Source organism: Glossina fuscipes, unplaced genomic scaffold (genome assembly GCF_014805625.2).
Source record: "Glossina fuscipes isolate IAEA_lab_2018 unplaced genomic scaffold, Yale_Gfus_2 59, whole genome shotgun sequence".
Classification (NCBI taxonomy): domain Eukaryota; kingdom Metazoa; phylum Arthropoda; class Insecta; order Diptera; family Glossinidae; genus Glossina; species Glossina fuscipes.
Genome location: NW_023998431.1, coordinates 5136957 through 5160976, shown reverse-complemented (window position 1 = coordinate 5160976; position 24020 = coordinate 5136957). Strand labels below are relative to the sequence as shown.

Sequence of the window (24020 nt, the reverse complement as noted above, 5' to 3'; positions counted from 1 at the left end):
CCCTATCGTAAATATATTCATTAAACACAGCAAATTCTAAACGGGTAACTCATAGTTACTTCAGTGCATTCGTTTAGGTAAAAAAGAGAAAAATATAATTAGTATGCATTTGCAAACAACAATTCAAGATGCACAGCCTTGAATTTGCAGTTTTTATAAAAGAAAAATTGGAATAATTATTTGAAGTAATTTTGAAAGTAAAATAAAATCAATCACAAGTTTTAGTTGAAAATAATATTGCCTCACCAATGACCGAACAGAAAATTATATTAATCAAGTATGAATGGAAATATCTGTGAAGAATTTTTTCAAGAATTTAGAACAAAATCTTGGAAACTTTTGGTTATAGTTGAGAAAAAACGTTTTATTATTGATAATTTTCTAGGAGATTTTTAAAAAGAGAAATGTAATTTTCTTAGGGAACGACATATAAAATATTCCTTTGTCTATCTACATCTCCGCATACAGAAGAAAGCGCAATGTGTCTATCTCAAAATTTTATTAGTCGGAAGCAAAGTTCCGTCAATGCGGTGAAAACAACGCAAAGAAACGCTTAAAGTGAACTTAACAATTAAAGACATAAGTAAAATTAACGCATAAGATCGCATCGGCGAGGACTTGCGTTTTCTACGAACCTAACTCGCTCAAATCGTATCTATAGAAAAATAACGAAGGCCTTTAACAGCGTTACTGGCTGTCATCGACTTTGTCTTTTTGTGCATTTTATAGAGTACGGACGTGTGGACGTGTTAAATTACTTCCCATAATCTTTGTAAAATATATGCAAGTGAAATCTGAAGTCTCTAAAATAAATTTCAAAGGCCACAAAAAGAACTATTAAGCAGAAAGTTATTTTCTTGCGAATAGTTGAAAAAAAAGAAGAGTAATCTGCCACATTGACCTTTTGTGTGACAAACAAAAAAAGAAGAAAAACTTTCAATCCCAAAATTGAAAATTTTCGCAACTTTCGTGCACGTAGTGGAGAAATTTTTCCAAGTTCAAATTTTCTAAGGACTTGGAAAATTTTTTCATTTTTTACTGGTACCACTACTACAAACTACTACGGTTGCTGTTTGTTTTGTACGTAGCACGAGAAGGAAAAAAAACACTGAAAATTTTTCAATCACTCGTTGGATTCGTGCAGTCGTTTTAGCTGCAATTTCTGGCTGGTTGTCTGATGTGTGCGTGAACTCTTCCGAGTCGCAATAGTAAAAAAGACAGAAATAAAAAAGACTGAAAAATTTTTCCTATATTTTGTTCTATTTAAAATATAAAAAGTAGAGGTGCTCTTATAAAGTTTATTAAATAAAATCATCAATCTTAAGAACTGAGTAAAGCCAAATCGAATATTGTAGAAAATTTTTCAATTGCATAAAAAATGAGTGTGGACGTAACGGGTGAAAATGTAAGTATAAAAATTTATTTGAAAAAATTTTTTTTATGTTTATATAATTGAAAAAGTTTTAAGATTTAAAAGATAATCGAGAATGTTCTGTTTTCAGTTTCATTCGTGAATTCCTTTTCAATAGAATCGATATATATATATATATATATATATATATATATATATGTAATATACATATATATATATATATATATATATGTATATATACATGTAAATATGTGTATTATGTATACATATATATGTTTATTATATATATATATATATATATGTATATATATATATATTTCCAATTCTTTATAATTTATTTATAAACTCTAATAAAAATTTTTTTTACCCAATAATATTTGATGGAATATATACAAAAAGTTAAGAAAATGGCGACAAGCTCAGCTCTTCATACACAAATTATATTTTATTTCATTCTGTTATTTGACTGCTTCTTGCTTGCTTGTTTGTCTCACTGTCTGGCTACATATCACTGCTCTACCTTGCATTTTATTTGTTTCATTTTCTTTTCATTTGTATGACAACCACATGAGCAGGAGAGAAAAAAGAACAATAGCAAAACATCGAGAAAAATGTACAAAATGTCCCGAATAACTTGATTTGTTTTGTCATTTTTAAAAAATCTCGGAATCATATAGATTTACCTACTATGCATATTTATATTAATTTTGACATATACACACAGGAAAATTTTCACACACGCTACCGAAACGTGTCCAAAATGTAAAGTTATATACAACATTTTAAAGTTTTAAGAAATAATAAAAACATTAATCGATGATACATATATATTTAATCAGTTTTGGCCTCCAATAATGGCAAATTTATATTCATGTGACTTTTAAGTGTGACATTGGTCATTAAACTGCAAAGTAATCCAGTTTGTATTGCTGAGAATTGCATTTTTTCAGAAATGATGCAGCAATATCGATGATTTTACGACAATATGAATAAGATAATAATCGCCCAATCCATCTGGCAACGAAAATGAAATAACCACGCCCTTTTAGACTAAATTCCATAAAAAAAAGTCATTGAAAAGGAAACGATGTTCAAATTATCGGAATTTCTACAGTATTACAGTACAGATATTAGATACCAATGCCACCAGTCGAATGAGTTTTTGAGTAAGAGAAACTTGTTTCCGGAAAATAGGTCAGCTATTCTGTAATATTAACTTCAAGTGTGTCTCTTATCTTTGGTTTCAAGTCTGCTGCCATCGATATGTTAACATTGCCCTAATTTGTAGTTTAGACGGTATATATCGCAGGTAACCATTTCTCTGTTTCGGAGTCGCGTTTCGTAAATGCTTACAATAAAGATTGTTGGAGGTAATGATATGCCATAAATGGAATAACATCACAAAAGCAAGGCGAACTGTGCAGTATTATAAGCAAGTCTCTCCCGCCTAGCATTATTGGTAAACAACCTGCCCTTTTATGATCGCACAGTTCGACTTCAACTGACCTCACCATCTCCTTTTCATATTTGCGTACCGTTCTCTTAACCCGGTGATTCGAAGAACTCGTCTTTATGCCGCACTTTATGGAATACTTTATGTCCACAACACAAATCATATTTTTCTTTCTTTAAACCTATTTTTGTTCTGTAGTTAGATATTTTCGACGGTGCTCTGCGCGATATCAGCTGCTAGCATTTGCGTTTCGTTTGTTTGGAAGAATTCGGGCCGTGTGAACCTAATAATTCTAAAGTTCTTTCCTTTCAAATAAGCTCCACTCAGGCGAATTTCGAATAAAATGGGTTGGAACGAATTTGCAGACGTCAGGAGACTAAATCTTTATTTAAACTTTTTTTTTTTTTTTTTTTAAGATTTTCGCGCTATACTCAGTCAAGGCATGAAGAGCTCTTCTACTTGTGTTTGTGGTTTTTGTTTGCAATTTCGACTTTTATGAAATGTGAACTTGACGATTAATGAGCTTAGATGATAATTTTATTGTTGTTCTTGCGACCTTAGCTTTAACGCTTCGAACTTTTTCGCTATTCATTCAAGTCTGCTGAGCTTCATTCAAATTTTTTGTAGTTTTTTAGTTTTGCAGTAATCTCCGCAATGTGAAAAAGTGAAGCATTGCATCAGTATTAACCATGTACATATGTATATTATGGCCTTGCTATTCTACTTAGACTTTACTAGAACTTACGAAGCTCGAATGCAAAAATAATTTTGTTTAAAATTATGAAAAGTAGGACTTCACAAGATGTCCGGATATCAGATTTTCATAAATACGTTTTGCGTATATGTTTTCCGCATAGTTTACAAAATCCTTATTGCCTACAAACAATTTTGGGACTTACAATCTAACCATTTTTATATTTGCTCAGACATGTTTATTCATCGAAAGCCTTTTGGATACGCCAACATCGATTATATTTGCATTTTAAAACAAAATATTTGCGACATTTTTTATAAAACTGCTTAATGTAGGCCTGCATATAGTAAGGGGATCCAATTTCATTTCCGTTCGATATTCTCGTTATATTATAATTAAAAGTAAATTGCCTTAGTTTCAATTCAAACGCGTATGTATAGGTAGATTTGTTTAACTAGTAATCTAATCGAACGCATGAGGGGGAGATTATTTTATATATATATATATATATATATATATATATATATACATATATATATATAAATATATATTGCATACAAATTGTTGTTAATCGGCAATAATTTTTCTTTAGCCAATGTATAATGATGGATTATATAATTTCAGCAATCAACAGCTCAAAATGGGAGCACTGAGGTTCATGTGAATGGCATAAGCAATGGTCATCATCATTATAGTAGCGGTGGTGGTGACGGAAGTGGCAGTAGTACTAATAAGCACAAATCGTCTAGTAAGGATAAACACCGCGATAAGGATCGTGATCATAAGAGCAGTTCCTCGTCAAGTAATCATAAAAGCAGTAGTCGGTAATTGCTTATAAAGTTATAATAAAAATTTTTTAACAATAACATAACGTAATATTTCCACTTTATTTTTTTTCGTCGTAGTGATAAGGAAAAGCATGGTAGCTCTTCATCATCGTCGAGCAGCAAAGATAAACATCGTGATAAACATCGTGATCGGGATGAGAAACATGGTAGCGGTAGTTCTTCCGCTTCTAATCATCATCGTGATAAGGACAAAGAACGTAGTAGTGATAGAGATAAGCACAAATCTTCGTCTTCATCATCAAGTCATCACAAAAGTTCTTCCAAACATCGAGATCGTAGCGACAAGGATCGCAAGGAAGGGTCCAACAGTTCAACCTCGTCCAGTAAAGATAAAGACAAAGAACGCCATCATCACAAATCTTCATCGTCGTCATCGAGTTCACGTGATAAAGATCGTCACCATCACAAAAGTTCTTCATCATCATCGTCGTCCAAGCACAAACATTCCAGCTCACGATCGTCGTCGTCCTCTCATGATAAAGCCAATCGTCAAGATGGTGAATTTATTAAACCGGAGCCCGTATCGCAATCTACTGAATCGTATTTGCAACAAAATGGTTTCAACGAAAACGTCATGACTACTGATATCAAGCAAGAAATTAATGCTTTAGATTACCAATCTAACGATAACAGTTTTAACAATGGATATAAAGAAGGCTACGAGATAAAATCTGAATTTAAGCCTGAAGAGCACAACTTCGACGTTTCTCAGACCAGCTCTTGCGATTATTCAATGTCTCAGTTTAAGGATGATGAACCAGCATTTGTAATAAAGGCTGAGGCCAGGTACAGTGAGGATGGCATTTACAAGCAAGAAGATGAGGAAGAGGACGACGAGGAAAATGAGGAAGAAGAGGAAGAAGATGAAGATGAGGATATTCCATTAGCTATGCGAAAATCAAAATCAAATCAGTTCCAGGAAGACGAAGACAATGAAGAAGATGAAGAGGATGTTCCTTTAGCTAAACGTAAAAAGCCATTCGACGGTGATGATGAGGAAGATGTACCGTTATTGGCGCGTAAAAAACCTAAAAAGGAGTCGAGAGACAAAAGTAAGGAGAAGAAAAAGAAACGTGTTAAAGAGGAACATGAAGAAGACGATTACCCTAGTGAAAAACGCAGAAAAAAATCAAAAAAGGTAACAAAAATAAGTTATATGCTGGATTACTTAAAAGAAAAATGCATTGTAAAACAAATAGGCCGAGGTCCATGGTAAAACGGAAACTGCTTCCCCCACGAAGCGTGTCAAGAAGGAAAAGAAGGAAGACGACGAAGAAGTTTGGAGATGGTAAATATGAAAATATTTAATGATATATTCTTCCTCTTCATATTTCATCCATTATTTCTACAAAGCAGATTTTAGGTTATCTTTGTCTATCTTTCTCTCTCTCTCTCTCTCTCTCTCTCTTTCTTTCTCTCTCTCTCACTCACATTATTTATAAGCGTAGTGTAATTTTCTTCAGGTTGACAACATTGATTCAGTGTTTCATTCATATTCCAACGAACTGCTGTTAGCATAGGACAGTATACATTTAATATTAGAGGTTATGTTCACGTATTTCTAAAAGTATGTGGTTTGCGTAATTTTTTTTTTTTTTCACATTTCTTTGGTCCCTGACTATGGCCAAAGCAATAACCTTTTTTGATTTACTAAAGAGCTGTTGTGATGTTATTATCTGTACATCACATGCAATCACACGGATAAATTTTCGCAACTCATTTATTGTTAGCAAGCATCAGTGTTGTTTTAAGTCTGCGAAAGTAGTGAACAAGTAACAATTAAAACTTGAATAAAGAAAGCTAAAAAAAAAAATTTGATTTTTAGGTGGGAAGAAGAAAAGCGCGCCGATGGCATTAAATGGACTACTTTGGAACATAAAGGTCCTGTTTTCGCTCCCCCTTATATACGCCTACCTAAAAATGTGCGGTTCTTTTATGACAGCAAGCCTATGGAATTGTCAGAGATAACTGAGGAGGCAGCCACTTTTTATGCCAAGATGTTGAATCACGATTACTGTACGAAACAAGTTTTTAATGATAATTTCTTCAAAGACTTTCGTCGTTCAATGACTTCAAAGGAGAAGGAGATAATAAAAGATTTTAGAAAGTGTAATTTTCAAGAAATGCACCAATACTTCTTGGCCGAATCGGAGAAACGTAAAAGTGCAACCAAAGAAGAGAAACTGACCAAGAAGCAGGAGAATGAAGCTTTGATTAAAGAATACGGTGTATGTGTTATTGATGGTCACAAAGAGAAGATAGGTAATTTCCGATTAGAGCCACCGGGTCTATTTCGAGGCCGCGGTGAACATCCCAAGATGGGTATGATTAAACGTCGCATACAGGCCGAAGACGTTTCGATTAATTGTGGTAAGGAGTCTAAGATTCCTCAGCCTCCAGCCGGACATCGTTGGAAAGAAGTTATTCATAATAATACGGTAACATGGCTGGCCTCATGGGTGGAAAACATACAAGGTCAAGTCAAATATATTATGCTTAATCCTTCTTCTAAACTGAAGGGTGAAAAGGATCATATCAAATACGAAACGGCACGTCGCTTGGCCCAAAGTATTGACAAAATACGTTCAACATATCGTGATGAATGGAAGTCGAAAGAAATGCGTGTACGTCAAAGAGCTGTTGCTCTTTACTTTATCGATAAGTTGGCTCTAAGAGCGGGTAATGAAAAAGATGAAGATCAAGCTGATACAGTCGGTTGCTGCTCATTACGCGTAGAGCATGTCTCGCTCCACAAAGAATTAAATGGTAAAGAAAACGTTGTTATATTTGATTTTCTCGGTAAAGACTCGATACGTTATTATAACGAAGTTCAAGTGGAGAAAAGAGTCTTTAAAAATCTGGAGCTATTTATGGAAAATAAAAAGAAAGGTGATGATTTATTTGATCGTTTAAATACTCAAGTATTAAATGAACATTTAAAGGAGTTGATGGAAGGTAAGTTGAATAGACATTTACTTTTGAATAGATTGGGTTGACTTGTTTATTATTTTAATTGTGTTTTTTTATTTATATTATTCCTTTAATGAAAAAAGGACTCACTGCCAAAGTGTTCCGTACCTACAATGCTTCGTACACTCTACAAAATCAATTGGATTTGTTAACAAAGGAAGACATGACTATACCGGAAAAGTTATTAGCTTATAATCGTGCCAATCGGGCTGTAGCCATATTGTGTAACCATCAACGTTCGGTGCCTAAAAGTCATGAAAAATCAATGGAAAATCTGAAAGAGAAAATACGGCAAAAGCGTGAAGCTCTCGATGAATGTGAAGTCGATTATCATGTAAAACGAAAAAAGTAAATAGCTTGAATATAAAGTAAGATTTTAATATATTTGCAGGATGCTAAGAAAGCAGCCAAACGTGGCTCAGTTAAGGAAAAGTTGATGGCTGATAAGAAAGGCAAACAATTAGAGCGTTTAAAGGAACAACTGAAAAAACTAGAACTTCAAGAGACTGATAGAGATGAAAATAAGACGATTGCCTTGGGTACTTCAAAATTAAATTATTTAGATCCACGCATTTCAGTAGCTTGGTTAGTATCAAACATAACAGCTAAAATGTTAAATATAGTTTGATATTTTTGCTTTTAGGTGTAAAAAGTTTGGTGTACCCATAGAGAAGATCTTCAATAAAACTCAAAGAAATAAATTTATGTGGGCCATTCACATGGCCGATGAGAATTATCGTTTCTAAGTGCTTATTTAAGTAATTAGAAACAAAAAAAAAAATATTTTTTAGTATTTAAGATCACATTATTCAACATAAAACAACCCATATGTAAACCATTTAGTTACTTACTTACGTACACAGTTTAAGTAATGAAGAAAACCCACCCAAAAATGCGAAAAGAAGCAACGTTTTTCACGCGCTCTCCTTCTTACATTCACTAATACTGAATTCAGTCCAGTTTTATATTCATACTATACATATACTTAAATAGTATATATCTATAATAGTGATAATTACAGTTTTTATTATTTATACTTATGTTAATGAGAAAAAAGAAAAGATTATCGTATACAAATATCTGACAGCACCACAAAACCGTAGATAATTGAATTTTTATTACACCTACCACCTGCCACCTAGGAAGAGTGTGTGTAATACGTAATTTCGTCATTGAACTTGTTATAAGCGGAAATATGCGCAAAAGAGATTCCATAAGCCACTTTTGTCATTCCGTTTGTAGTAGCTATACTCGATTTGCAATTAGCATGAAAGTTTTGAATTTATTCAAACTTGTCTGTACGATGTACCGGCACTTTCGCTATTCATTTGTAAATGAAAGCGTGGACTTGCCTAAAATTAGCATGAAACTGCTTGCGGTGGTGGGTAACATCCTAGGTTCATCCGAAGTCGTGTATAGGCTTTCTTTATTTTTTTTTCTTTAAATATTAAATTTCTTTGCCTCATACAAATAGAATTTTTTTTTTTTTTTTTACATATTTTAGTTTTTATTTATTTACAAATTGCCAAAGTAAGCAAGTGTTGGCAAACTTTAATTTAGTTGTAATTACAATGATTATTCTCTTAATTTTAGAATTTAGTTTAGTATCAAATTTAGATTTTGCCTTTTTATTTTTTGGAATTATTCGATAATTTATTCATGTTGTCGAAGTATAATTATTATTTATACAAACAAAAACTCTACAAACTCTACAAAGTTAAACTAATTATATTTTCCCTGTTAAATCGGAAAATTTAAAAAAATTTAAAAAAAGGAACGAACAAAACGCAAATCCCCTTAAACCCGAAATGCTATCTTTTTAGATTTTAGGGATTATCTTTTTTTGTTAGGACATTTTATTAACACAAAATTTTTAGTTAATTGTTTAAATTCTGTAACTACTCTTGTTTTTTGTGCAATTTTTGTAAACTATTGTCTCCTTGCATATTATATTCATAACCATTCTTAGATCTGTCTTATAGTTAATAAAGAAAAACAAAGGCTAAAGAATCGTTCTTTTTTCTTTCTTTCTTTTTCTTAATTTACATATATGTATGAAAAGAATATTAATACAATTTTGTACTCTGCAAAATTTTAGACTTTTCATTTATTCGAATTAATTGTGGGACATTAGTCTTTAATATGTTCTTTTTTTTTGCCAAGGTCAGGGCGTTTTTAATTTTTCTTAAAAATCAAGGAAAAAAATTTTTACCCTTAACATGAATAAAATAATTACAAACAATCAATTATCTTAAATCGCATACAAAAACAATATTTTTATTAGTAGTATCATAGGATTTTAATTAATTATAGTCTATCAGAAGCAAGAAGAAGAGTATATACATTCATATGACGTCGTTTAAGCCACGCTTTGATTTTATTATTTTTATTTTTATTTTATTTTTTTTTTATCAAAAAAAGTAAATCATGAGACAAAAAACATGTTAGATACAGTAAATAAAATTGTATATCAATAAAGTGAAAACTTAAAGAAATTTACATATTTTCGTGTTTTTAAATGGAAGGTGGAGAAAAATCAATCACAGCCGAGTTAATTCCAGATAGACAAACTTTTCTTTAGAAGCGCCAAGTTGCTTCCTTGTAATTATCCTCACGGAGTCAGTATTCTTCACGCCATAATCTGGTGGTCAACTGTATTTCAAGCTCTTAAATGGAGACCATCTTATAACGTCCTGCTGAGCTAGAGTCTCCTATAAAATTTCTAAAACTCCCCCGGACGGCTGAAGCGGATTGTGGGACACTCGTGGACATTTAAAGGCATGCAAAGCCGTACTTTCCGTTCCGTTTTACGTTACATTTTTAATGCCATTCTCAAGCCTGTGGATAGACAATATTTTGATTTTAAATTAGATTAAATACGGCTGCACTACTCCACCCGATTCATTTTTCTCTTTATTTAATATTTAGTGTGGCATCAGGATACGTAGTTTGTCGTATTTTACCGTCTAAGTCTAATTAATCCGCAACTTTCTTGCGGCTGCTATTTTAGTGTATAAAGAAAAATCGACTGCACTGCACTCAATTGTCATATTTGGATATACGAAAGTATGCGAAATAGGAATTAGTAGCTTCTACGCTAATGCCAAAACAACTCCAATTAACGTTTATAAAATATGTTGTGGTCACTACATTTATTTTTCAGCCGCGTGCATCATATTTTTGATATATAGATACTGCATAATTTTATTCATTGTCTTCAGTAGAAAGCCCACAATAATTGGAAAAGTCATTTGCCGGCTTATTGTTCTTCTCATAATAACAGTTTTAATTAAGTTCTTTAAAATTCATATTTATTTCATTTAAAAATAAAAAATCGCATGACAATGTATTTTACGCAGTCAATAACTTGAAATGAAATGTAATAAATTGAAAATTTTGCACAGTAAACATATAAAATCAATATTGTTCTCTGTATTGGTTCTTTCAGTCGAACAGAGAGGAATTTTTTTTCTGCCAGACTTTGAGGATATTGACAATTCAAGAGGCTCAATTATTTTTATTTTTCTCTAAAAGCGCTGACACTTTTACAAAATTATATTCTTCTATCGCTTTATAGTTGTCAATCCAATAGGTCTTCATATTAAAGCTTATATTGTTCTTTCCTACAGATTTAAATATTCTAATCTTAACGTAGAAAGATAATTTTTTTTTGCCGATCTTTTAAAGGAAAAAGAGAGGCGAGATAGATTTTTTTTATACGCTAAACCTTTTATGGTGCAAGGCGACATGAAATTTGTGGGGATATATTCAACACCAAGAAGGACTTGAGATAGACCCATCTTTCATTTCACTGATCGGCTCAGAGTCACTTTTTGCATTGCTTCAACGTGTCTGTCCGTCTGTTCGTCTTAAATTCACAATTTTTGAGATATTTTGATGTAATTTGTTACGTCGATATGTTTTGGACCAAGAACGAACGGTTGCTTGCTAGCTCGCTTGAACATGGTCTGGATCGGACAGCTTGTTCGAATGTATTAAGCGAAATGCTGTAGGTGATTTAAGGACGTGTTTTATTCCGCTATAGGTATTTTAATCGCTTTTAAACTATCTTAAAAAAAATATATATATGCAAATATTGCCAAGATCATCTGGATAGGTTAAAACTGCATTAGAAAATTCTTATTTATATACACTCAACAAAGACCCTTTTTGCACAGTAGGCGTGCAATATCCACATGAGTTCGATTCTAAGCCGTTGGAAAAACACCGCAATTATAGAAAAGTAGCAAAAACTTTGGAAAAGATTCACGAAAGCCGCAGATGGGCAGATGCACTCATTCCGTATATAGAGTTACATGTTCTTAGGCAAGAAGGTAGGTAGTTTACAGTTCTTTACACTATCTAACTACTTAATGGTCATGTATGTCTCCGATTTTCCTTAGTATTTTGTATTATTATTACCATATTATAAATTATTTAGAAATAAATTGTAGGACACGATCAAAAGTAGTATCTCAAATGGTTTAAAAAGGGAAAAAAATAGATTCTAGGCTTTATTTAAGTTCTTTAAACGCTTTGCGCTGTAAATTCGTTAAATTGATAATGACGGTGTAAGATTAGATATAAAATTCGGAGAAAAGAAATACAAGTTCGTTGATTAGTCTTGTAATTTTATTAAACTATGTTGTGTTTGTTCTCAATTTTAAACGATTTTTCCAACGAACAGAACACATTCGTAATTGTGTGTTTATGCATTGTCTGACAAATACAATTTGTGCACTTAACCCATTATACACTATGCCCATTATCGAAAGACAGAAGTATACCAACTTTTCCAGTTCGTTTGCAATATAAGGAAATATGCGACGAAGGCTTTATTGAGTATCCGCATTTTGTAATAATCCGTACACCCTGCTTAGATTTATGTCTATTTGTATGTTTTTGCAAATTTGGCAAAGATTTAAACTGCGCTGAACACACGGTTCATTCGATTTCTTAGAACGGATTGGCCTGGCTCATTGGGAGCACACCCTTCCAGCTATCTGCAAAATATGCACGTCAATAAAGAATTTAGTCATTCCAGGTGCAATCTACGCTCATATGCGTTAAAGAGTATGTAAAACATTCCTGATCACCGTAAGATTCTGGGTCTGCTGTTGGAGCTCTCACATTTTTAGCTTCGGCCAAATTTGACATTCGAATACACAATTAAACAAAGAACTAATAAAAACGTTTCAATCTATTCCTTTGACATTAATAAATTATGATTAATATCGGGCATCGATCGAAACCTTATCAGATTCAGATAAAATTTGTTTTTCAAAACTTTATCGGAAAATTTAACGTGTTGCAAATATTTACAAATTTTATGGTCATTCTTCACATTATAGCACATTTTGCGACAATCTTTGTAGACGTCTCACCTCTCAATACCTTAGATATATTAATAAAGCGAACGTTTAAAGTACTTTCCATCAACAAACACAAGAAATACTCCATATCGTTCAAAGAGTAAATGAGTCTGTTAAAATTTTAAAAGCTAGAGCTCACGTTTCATACACTTGGTGTCATTATTTATAAATTGAAGTAGTTTAAGATATCAGATAAGGAATGAAATCATGAAATATTTTCAAATTATTCAAAGGTATTTCCTTCATCGAATAAACAGAAAAATTATCACAGAATCCATGATTAACTATAGGCAATCTTTATAAAACGACGGCATCATTTAGTTCAAATAAACGGAATCTTGAGAGAGAAAGGCCCTTAATCAATTTGATTTCTTTTCAGTCAATACCAATTTGCCTGCAGTGACTTCCAATGTTTTTGTCATCTTTCAAATCGATATCCTAGTTTTCCTTTTCAACAGTAAATTTATCATAAGCATTACATAGACATGTAGACGGACTTGTTTAAAACGATTTCGAAATTGAAATTGACCAAACGCATATATACAGCTTATTAGCATATATAGATTATCTGAAGCGTATGTGTGTCTCTATGGATGTGAATGAACACACCATCATTCCTTAGTGATGGGTATAAGACCTAAATATGGGCCTTTATTTTCCAATTCTTTTCTGAATTTTTAAACCTTTATCGTCGAAGAAAAATTTTGTACTTAAAGATCTTTTCAATCAATAGAATATTTTAAGAGAATACGGTTTGAAAGTCTGTGGTGAATACACCCCTGACTGCCAAAAATAATATGTCGGTTTCAAATTTGAGAGAAAATGTTGAAAAATATTGAAAGTAGGTTCGCATTGAAAATGGGCCAATGTTTGGAATACAACATAAGTTTGATACATTTTTGCTTTCCCACCTTTTTGCTCATTCCTCACAATAGCACTCACTAAAAATTTTCATGTATATTCTCTAAAAATGAAAAATGCGACCACACAAGTCTAATTTTATGGAGTATGAAAATCTCATTTTTTTTTTTTTAATTTACTTCTGAGATAAAAGCGGTATAGAAAAGATTCGATGACAGTCGAGTTTAATTTCCTTCTGTATTGTTATAGGTAAAACGTATATATCCTTTCCAAATTTTTGCAAATATTCTTTTCAAGAAACAATTCTCGTAAAGACAAGGAAACCTATTAATGTAAAAACATAAATAGATGAAAATTGTGAATGTATGCTCACTGGAAGCAGAACGCGTAGCATATATATACGAAACATGTGCCAGGTGGCAGACGGAAAAAGAGACACAGAGATACTTTTCAGGATAGACATATGTTTACGCAGATATATTGAAAAAAGTATGCTGTGAAAGCTGTTTGATTTTCACGACCAAGCAAGAATTTACTATAGGCAGTCCCTCCGCAATTTTTATACAAGATGAAATTTAAAGCGTCGAAGCGGCATATTTACAAAATCGCAAGGAAAAATTTTTTAAAATACGAAACACGAATAGCAATGCGAATTATACATACCAGAATATTAAAAAAATTGAAAAGAAATTAGGTTTTAGGTAAATAATTATTGATAAAACACAGACTATTGGACGATGTTACGTTAACGATGTTATGGCGCAAGGAATCGAAATTTCTGGTCCGACATTGTATGTCGATTTATCGCGTACATACTATACTACTCGGAAAATTCAAAAGTAATTGAAATGGCGTAATTTATAGATTAATATCTTTAGCATGTATTTACTCATTTATTATAATTGTATTAAAATTTTTCTGTGTTCAATATTTATTTAAATAAAAAAAAAATTAAGGAACATATTCTGGGTAATCATTTAGTATGAAATATAGTAAATAAGTAACGCATGCCGTACAATAGCTCATGCAGCATGTGGAGAATTGTATAAAATATGTTAAATATGTGTGTATGCAAGTGTACCATAAATGAAGACAAGTTAAATGTACATGTTTTCATTATTATTATTATTATTATTATTATTATAAATTTAGCCAGAGAATAAATTCTAAGACTAAAGTCTTAAAGCATTAGCATCTAAGGCTTTCGGCTCTACCGCGCTTGAGATTGATTTGCTAGTCGAGACTCTTACCTACTCGGCCGCTCAGGCGGATATATGTTTTTATTCATAAAACATTCCTTCATATTCCTATAGAAAGTGTTCACTGATATTTATTGAAGCGTTTGGCAATTTTTTCCGTTTACAATTCCTCAATATGAAATCGACGATGAAACTAAAACAAATTGTATTTGCTATCTAATATTCGCGTCTTCTTTTCGTACATATATTCTTATAAGCATGACATAGCGCACGTTCATTCGAAAACGCAGAATTGTACTAGCTTTTGCTTTGCAAACGTTTGAGCGAATGCGGCGTCATATAAAGAAATTATAAACAGACTTTTTGCCCACGTATAACAAGAACAATAGGAACGATTGGATAGGCGGTCAAACGGCTGCTAACTAACTAAAAGAATTATTACAATTATTGACAACAGAAACACAAAACGTGTATAATGATGTCCCAGTTTGCACTTTGAGCAGTGAATATTGTTGAACCATCTTGTCATTCAGTTGTCTCGGTTTTCGCTCTGTGAAAGCTTGATACAGCCTGACGTTGTATCAAGAGAACTTTAACACCATCTTTGCTCATACGTGTGATGAGAATGAAAGAGTAAGCACTTAAACGGCTTGTAATTGACAGCGCTACTACTGTTATTGACCAGTTATTTTGAAAATGTCTTGGCGTATCTTGTCATTTAACTCTCTTGGATGCTATCACGTACTTTAAAACAAGCATGTGCCTGGCATTCATATATATATGCCACAGCGTCAGTTTGTTTGTGTGTTTGTTTCAGTTTTTTTTCGCTCTCTTGCTCCTCTGCTGCCTTGCTACTGGCGTTTGTTTGCATCTCTCAAATGGACGATTTGATTTTGTTCGAGATTTTTTGGAAAAGTTTCCAGAGTGCAAGAATGCTACCATTTTATATATTCGCAGCTTATGGTTTCTGTTATCCTCTTTGGATATTATTTTAGTTAAAGCTTTTCCTTTAGTTTATATTAATATAGAATGGTTTTTAAAGCTGCCATGTGTCGAATTAGTGGGGGATATAAAATACATACACACTCTTAATTCCTTTTTTTACGTTAATTTCGTTTAGATTGCCTTGACAAATAGGCAGTTCGAAGTAGGAATTCGAAGTTCGAATTCGCAGTATTTATTTAAGTGTACCACTAGAGAACTATCGGGTACGCAATTTTTCTCCTTGTTAATTCTCGATCTTTAAGAAAATGGTTATAATGGTTTAAATATCTGTAATCATTCTTTTTTTTTTGTTTAGTCAAGTATTGGAGATGTCGGGGACATATACCTGATTCTACTAAAAGCAAGTAGCTTGATAACCTTTTTTTGTCGAATTGCCAAAGTCGCAAAAATGCAGATAGGTAGCGTAACTTAAGTTTGCAAAACTATTCCTTGGTCGATTATGGATACAACGCTAAAGAATTGCCAATGTAAATAACGATCTGCCGACATACAAGCTTACAATAGAGAAAAAGCTGAGACCGATCATTTTTTTACATTTGTGTCTATAATTTTTGATCCCGGGAAGATATTTCGGAGAGCCTGCCATCCACTAACCGACACGCATCTAACGCTAACATTTTAATTCCAATTTATTTCCAAATAACCGATTGGCACCGTTTTTAGATTAAACGTGAACTTGAGCCGAGCGAACATTCGGATCACAGGTTTTCGGAAAAAACTTCACGGGATCGAAAGTTATAGACAAAGACATGAAAAAATCGTTTGTTGGAGGTTATTTCACTTTCTTCTATGTTGTAGGCGCGCACATCAGCAGTCTCCGCCTATTTTGAATTTCATATTTTTAATCGATCAAAGAATTTTTTTGCCACTTCAGAAATTTCAGCTTCCTACCTTTACTTTTACGACTGTGGCAATTTGACAATAGAAGAGGGGATCAAAACAATTCCTTTTATTGGAAATAAATACAACCAATCCTTAGAAATCCGTGCAAAAAAAAAACAATCGTGAAAAAATATGTGCGCCCTATGATCAATTTGGTGATGTGTTCCACAACTTTAAAAATTCGTGTAAGATGGTAAAAAACTCCAAAAAGATTCCCAAAAAATCGTACAAAAAACCAATAATGAAATCCATATTACATATTTATAAGGCAAAAGCAATTCCTTTTCATTACGAAAAGAAAACAAAAAAAATTAAAATTAGAGTATAGTGAAAATTCAGTCCACAAGTATGACATGCAAAAATTTAAATTGAAACTAGGAAAAAAAATTAGTTTCGCAACTCAAACTAACACATTTCGCTAACACATGTTATAGGCATAAACCGATTGACTTCTGATCGCAGCATTCCGTCAATTGTACCTTGTTGCTGTATACAAAAGTTTTTGCGAAATATTCTCGAAATTAAATTCGAGCTAGGTGGACCATATTATTTCACAATCGTGTAAAAAAGACAGCATAAAAAAAGTCGAGTGTACATGCAAAATTGCGGCAATTCTAGTGTCCAATTGAAAATTCACGTGTGTGCGATTCGGATTTGTGTATGTTAAAAATAAAGGAATACAATTAATATTATAATAGATATGGGAACCTGTCTGTCTATCTGTAAGCTTCGTGATTACATAAGCGTCAATAAATAAATAGATAAAATAGATAATATATTTAAGATATTTCAGTGCTTTGCTTTCTCTCGTTAGCTGGCTATACGTTACTTCGCAGATTATACGTTACTTTGCAAGCTACATGGGCTAAACAACTAAAACAATTATATCCGGCTCTTTGTCGTATCTTCTATACCTGTTATATTTACATTAATATAGAATATGCAAATATTTGAGCCCTTGATTTTGATAGTGGTATAAGTCAAAAATTTTAAAAATTGTGTTTATCAGTTATTTCATATCAAATCCTAATAAAATAACATAATCTGAAGAGTTTAGCAGTATGCCATGAAAATTAACTCAATGAAACGGGTTTATTTTTTGGTTGGTAAACAAAAAACAAATACTGTTTGTTTTGATAGTGGTATAAGTCAGTCTGTTCACAAAGTTTGGCAAAATAATTAGTAATTTTGTCATGTCTTCAGATAGCGGTTCAGGTATGATAAAAAAAGTTATGAGGTATGAGAAAAAGTTTAACAGATGACATACAAAAAGCAAAAGATAACCCGAGTGAATATTACGGATTCACATTTGATCTACAGAAAGCACTTTCTTATCCAAAACTTTTTGTTTCGGTAGCTTATTATAAGCGCAACATGCATGTATATAATTTAGGGTTTCATAATTTCCACAATGAAAATGCTAAAATGTATGCATTGGATGAAACAATTGCCTCAAGAGGATCACAGGAAGTTGCGTCATGCATCTTAAAGCACATTCGGGACATTACCACTCAAAAGCATGTCATAGCTTACAGTGATGCCTGCTCAGGACAAAATCGTAACATTAACACGGTTTTAATATGGTTAAAAATTGTTCATTTATCTGATAATAATGTTGAAACAGTTGATCATAAATTTATGGTATCCCTTTTGCCAAATGATCGCGATTTTGGTTTGATAGAAACTAAAATTAAAAAATCGAATTATTTATACATCCCTGAGCATTATTATAATTTAATAGAATCATGTAAAAAGAGAAACCCATTTTTGGTAGTACAAATGGCCCAGCAAGATTTCATTTCGACAAAACAACTAAAAGAATCAACGAATAATAGAAAGAAAACCACCAATGGAGAAGCTGTGTCTTGGCTAAAAATACAATGGATCAGATTTCTAAAAAATGCTCCATATAAGATGTTTTATAAAACTTCCTTGGATGACAACTCCGAATTCAAAGTAATAGTCCTCTCACCTAAAAGAGGAAGACCTAGAATATTCGAAAATATTGATTTGCTTCCTTTATACACAAGCATTAGACCAATAACGGAAGAAAAACGTGAAGATATGATGAATTTACTACCCTATATTCCACCAATTTTTCACAAACACTTTATATCCCTAAATACTAATAAATAATTTACTTGGTTACAATGAAATGAGTTTGAATAAAATGTTAATAATAATTATTAATTATTAATAAAAATGTTTTCTTGAAGGTATAAGTCATTTATTAAGTCATGCAGTTAATTTTTAAAGTGGTATAAGTCATTTCAACCTTTCAAACAACATTTCCTTTTAAAAATGGTTATAAATTTCACAATCATAATAAATACTTGTTTGTTGACACTACTTTACTGTCGAAAAATCATATTCCATAATACAAAAATATTTTTTAATCCTTTAAAATGCAAAACTCAAAATATCTCGAAACAAGGAAAATGTGACTTATACCACTATCAAAATCAAGGGCTCATCAATAATATAAGCAATAAGCGAAATATTGGCTGTTGTGAGGTGTTCTCACTCAACATTGTGCTGTGGGCGCGTCCGTTGATCGATGTAGGCCACTTTCAGTATCAACTCACGTGCAGTAATATTCTTGCTAAATTTGAAACTGATATCTTCATTGTTGCGAATTAACGCAAATGCACAAGCCGATAAGAAGAACACGCGGAGAGAAGAACATGCTTGGCCGTATTTAAAATTTGATGCTGATGATATATATATATATATATATATATATCTTTATTGAGTCTTCGAAGTTTCTATCAGTGTGATACAAAGATTTTGATATTAGAATCAAGATTCGATAATGTATAACTTTAGATGGGAAAGGACAATTTTTTTCCACTTTTGCGCAGGTGCTGCAGAATCAATTATAAAATATAGATGCTAATTTTGTCATTGAATCTGTGGTAGTATGTAAATAAAGGGCAAAAAGTTCCTTTTTTCTGTTTTCGAAAAAAGACTTGTTTTCACTTTACATTATATTCTGGGCGTGTGGACCCATTTGCAATATCAACTTGCGCGCAACAACTTGCCATGTTCATGCCAAATTTGCGCTCGCTATATTAATTTTTGCAGTCAGGAATATGGCTACCACAAATATTACACAGACACAATTTGATGCTTCACAGTTTTGTTCAATATTTACACCCAATTTTACACCCATTAAATTATTTAGGAAATCATTGTGTCCTCAAAGGATATGTCGCATACACGACGAATAAATATTATACCTTAACCTTAGCAACAAAACAGCTTAGAATAATAAACTTATAGTTAAATGTAATCAGTTAAAATAAATACTACTGAGAATTCACCGTACATGGGCGCAGAACAGCGCTTACGTAGTATAAGCACATGAGAATGCATAGTACAAAAGCAAAAAAGTTTTGTAGCCACTACGGTGACATAGCACTCTTAACAATACTATAAGAATCAGTAACGACGTTGAATAAGTGCTAGTTATCATTATACATTTGACGAAGCATATGGAGAGGATTATAAAAGCCGTTTATTTGCATTAATTAAGAAATATTTATTAACTTTTTTTGTGTTGTTTACTTCTCTCAGAGAGGGATGAGCACCTAAAATGATGAAGTGTCGAGCGGCATGATAATTACCAAAGAATCAGCAAGTGATTCAACAAACATTTTCCACTGCACCAATCAGGGCCATTACACGGCAATCACTGCTGCCTCTTTTATTGCTCCTACTTCTTCTATCACTTCTATCACTTGAACGGGGATGGAAAACCTTGTTAAATTGCAAATTAAAGCCAATACCAAACGCTAAAAAAAAATTAATAAATTAAAGTCATTGCTCTTCTTATTTCGATGAATTATTAAATGATAGTTGTTGTACGGATTGGTTTTTATATGATCTGTAAACGATAGCATGATAAGGATATTTGATTTGCTAATCAGGCTGTTGGGTGGGCATCCAATGTGAAAATGAGATTGAAGTAACTATTAACGGCAGCAAGCGTGCACAATGTATGTGGCATTCGCGTGTATTATAAGTAGTAATCACAAAATACTTTCATTGAATAAATAAGAAGGGGAGCACTGACAAAAAAAATAGATGGTTCTCGGAAAAGGAAGCACGAAAAATATATATTTAATTGGTTGCGCTTTCTAAGATTTTGAATTTTTCTATGCTGTATTCTTCCATATTCACAACGGAACACATCAGCGTATTAGCTATACTTAATAGGCGTGTACACACATTGCAATTATGTATAAAAATTAGTATAATCAAAGTTGTTATAATTCAATTGAAATTAGTTAGAAAGGTCGGTCCGTGAAGGTTTATACTAACAGAGGCGCTGAAGAAAATGAAAATTGACTTGAAACAAAAGAAAACTGAAATAATTTTTAGAATAATGTTACTTACAATTCCTTTTGGAATTTGAAATTTCTGTCTGAATCTTTCCAAGACTAAGTTCGTACCAACTAATTGTGACTTTTAGATTAATGTACCCTCTATTTACGATTCTTAGAATTATTTACAAGAACTTATATTTACAACGTTTTACTACTTCTTCCGATGATGTTCCTTCGAATATTACCATTCAAGTCTCTTGACTTAACTGATTTTGCCTTCATCAAATACTTTGCTTACATTGTGATATTGTCCTGCCAATCCCTTTTTACGTGCTAATATTTTAAATTTATGGACTTTCTATTCTTCAAACCAAAAGCGAATAGTCAGGTCACCCGTCAACGCACCTTTATCCTCTGTGCTAAAACTTCCAATCCAATCCAATTATCCCTATCTGTAAGTCGAAAATATATTTACAAAATATATACGAGCTTATTAGTGCCAGGGTAGTAAGTTAATTATCCAATGAATAATTTTAAATATTCGTTGCTCATTGTTTCGCATAAAATGCAAAAATGTTGTTAACCGCATTGTGGCTAATTCCCGTTCATCATTACATACATTCATTTTTTAATTTTCCCTGCTGAAATGGTGGCTTCTCATAACTTTCCACACCACTTGTAGTACAAGGGTACATTGAGTATTGAGTTTGACCTAGTGTATGCCTGAAATAGATCCAATATTTATTATACCGATCGACTCAGAACCATTGTTTGATTTGATTTAAGCTTGTCTGTCCTCCTTAATTTCTGGTGTTCAATTCACAGATCACAATTTATGAGATATTTTGATGAAATTTCATAAATCGACGTTTACTGGCCCAAGGACGAACACTATTAAAAATATTATGGATCGGACCACTTCTTCGAGCACTTCCCATATAATGTCTTATTTTGAATAGTTCTTATGTGAGCAACTGTAAGGTGATTTATTTATTTATTTATTTTATTTATTCCACTTATACTAAACAAATAACAGTCGAGTTCAATTGGCTCTTAATGCAAAACTTATATTAATTAGTGATAAAATTTAGTATAAGTATAATAAAACAAATAAGAAGAAAAAAAAGCATGTACACTATCAGAATAGGGCCACACTTACAACCGGTACAGGACCAAATTGCAAATGAACCCCTAAGCCATCGCAAACATGCATAAGCCTGGCAACCGATAATAAATTGACAATAATTCATTTTCGAAACGTAACGACTTTTTAAGGATAAAAGCTAGTTTAAATACGACATAGGTAATTCGCGCGTATTAAGCAATGTTGCTTTAATGGACTTTAAAGAGTCCGATAACGAGAATAAGTGGTAGACGTCATTTAGGTTCTTGCAAACGACTCTGATCGGATTGAACAGCTCATAATTAAATTTACACTGACTAAGCTTAACCAAGCTAAAGTGCCTAGAGAAGTGGTTAGGGACATTAAAGCTTATTTCACCAAGTAATGAAGGCGAGTCAGTAGCACCATTTATTACTTTAATTAGAAAGGAAACGCCAAGAACAAATCTACGTTTCTCAAGAGACGGTAGGGACAGCAGAAGCAATCTATTTTCATACGGAGGAAGAGAGGCAATCGGATCCCAACCCAAATTTCTAAGGGCAAACAGCAAGAATTGCTTTTGAACAGATTCAATTGAATCTACGTAGCACCTATATGAAGGAGACAACACAACTGAGGCATACTCGAATATAGGTCTGACCAAACACATGTGCAGCCTTTTCGTAATGTAGGGCTCATCAAGCTCTTTGGACCACCTTTTTATAAAACGAAGCGCGGACCTAGCTTTGCTAATCGAGAGCTCAATATGCAAGTTAAAACGTAACATATGGTCAAATAGAACGCCTAAATCTGTGATCGAATCGACGTCCTCCAACTTATGCGAATCTATGAAATACTGAGAAATGAATGACTTTCTTCTTGAGAATGAAAGCTTCTTACATTTACTCAGATTTAGTTTCAGAAGATTCAAAGAGCACCATGCAACAAAATTACCCAAATCACCTTGAAGCTGATGTGATTGCGATTCAACAGAGAAGGAGGAAAACAGTTTCACATCATCAGCATACATTAAGATCTGGCTGGAATTAACCACCGATGGGAGGTCGTTAACGTATAAACTAAATAAAATGGGACCTAAGTGACTTCCTTGAGGTACGCCAGACGTAACGGGGAATTCATCCGAGCTAATGGAGTTAAACAAAACTCTGAAGGATCTATTGTGCAGATGAGAGCTTATCCATTTCACTAAGTAGGGTGGGAAACCAGAGGCTTGGAGTTTAAAGATAAGTAGTCTATGGTTAACCATATCAAATGCTTTGCTTAAATCAGTGTAAATAACATCTGTGCAAGAGCCACTAGAAAAAGTCTTGAAAACTCTAACAAGCTGGTGACTGTAGATCGACCTTTTCGAAAGCCGTGCTGGTGCGGAGAAATATACGAATTAATGACAAAGGGCAAATGCTGAGTCACAATACGCTCGAACAACTTGAGCAAGACACTCAACTTGGCTATGCCTCTGTGGTTCTCAACAAATTGTCTACTTCCACTCTTGTGGATAGGAATAAGGAAACTACTCTTCCAACATGAAGGGAAAACACCTAAATACAAGGACATGTTAAAAATCTTTGAGATCACACCACATAACTCGACAAGATTTAAGTACACATGATGGATTTCCATCAGGTCCAAGCGAACAACTGTAATTTAGAGAATTCAACCGTTTAAAAACGTTATCTTCCGAAATAACCAAGTTAGGTATTGAAACCGAGTTAGTTATATGATATGAGTAGTTTGCTGGTAAATCGAAATTAGCAATCGAAAAGTTTCGTCGGAAATACTGAGCAAATAGATTTGAGATTTCAAAATCATCCGAGGAATCAGAGCCATTAAAAGAAACATGAGAGGGATATGTGGAAATTTTTCTTTTAGAGTTAACAAATATAAAGAAGAATTTAGGATTAGCAAACAGACAG

General features: G+C 32.8%; 1 protein-coding gene and 1 long non-coding RNA gene across 2 annotated transcripts; one reads left to right on the top strand and one right to left on the bottom strand.

The window, feature by feature from the left end:
* The first annotated feature begins 353 nt into the window (after nucleotides 1-353).
* On the top strand, nucleotides 354-9344 carry LOC119637278 (DNA topoisomerase 1). The gene is made up of 8 exons (XM_038033191.1): nucleotides 354-1405; nucleotides 4144-4343; nucleotides 4425-5505; nucleotides 5567-5655; nucleotides 6193-7322; nucleotides 7421-7671; nucleotides 7729-7922; nucleotides 7981-9344. Exons 1-8 carry the CDS (start codon nucleotides 1379-1381, stop codon nucleotides 8081-8083), a joined length of 3075 nt encoding a protein of 1024 aa, XP_037889119.1. The 5' UTR covers nucleotides 354-1378; the 3' UTR covers nucleotides 8084-9344.
* Nucleotides 8836-13382, bottom strand: LOC119637279. The gene is made up of 2 exons (XR_005247232.1): nucleotides 10301-13382; nucleotides 8836-10175 (listed from the first exon to the last, which is right to left on the bottom strand). It is a non-coding gene; the product is annotated as an uncharacterized LOC119637279 (long non-coding RNA).
* Between the last annotated feature and the right edge of the window lie 10638 nt (nucleotides 13383-24020).

Bases quoted from the DNA above. Each gene is read 5' to 3' on its own strand.
- LOC119637278 (XM_038033191.1), top strand. From the start codon at position 1,379: ATGAGTGTGGACGTAACGGGTGAAAAT. The intron at 1,406-4,143 runs GTAAGTATAAAA...ATATAATTTCAG, and splicing joins TGGACGTAACGGGTGAAAAT to CAATCAACAGCTCAAAATGG. The intron at 5,506-5,566 runs GTAACAAAAATA...TAAAACAAATAG, and splicing joins GCAGAAAAAAATCAAAAAAG to GCCGAGGTCCATGGTAAAAC.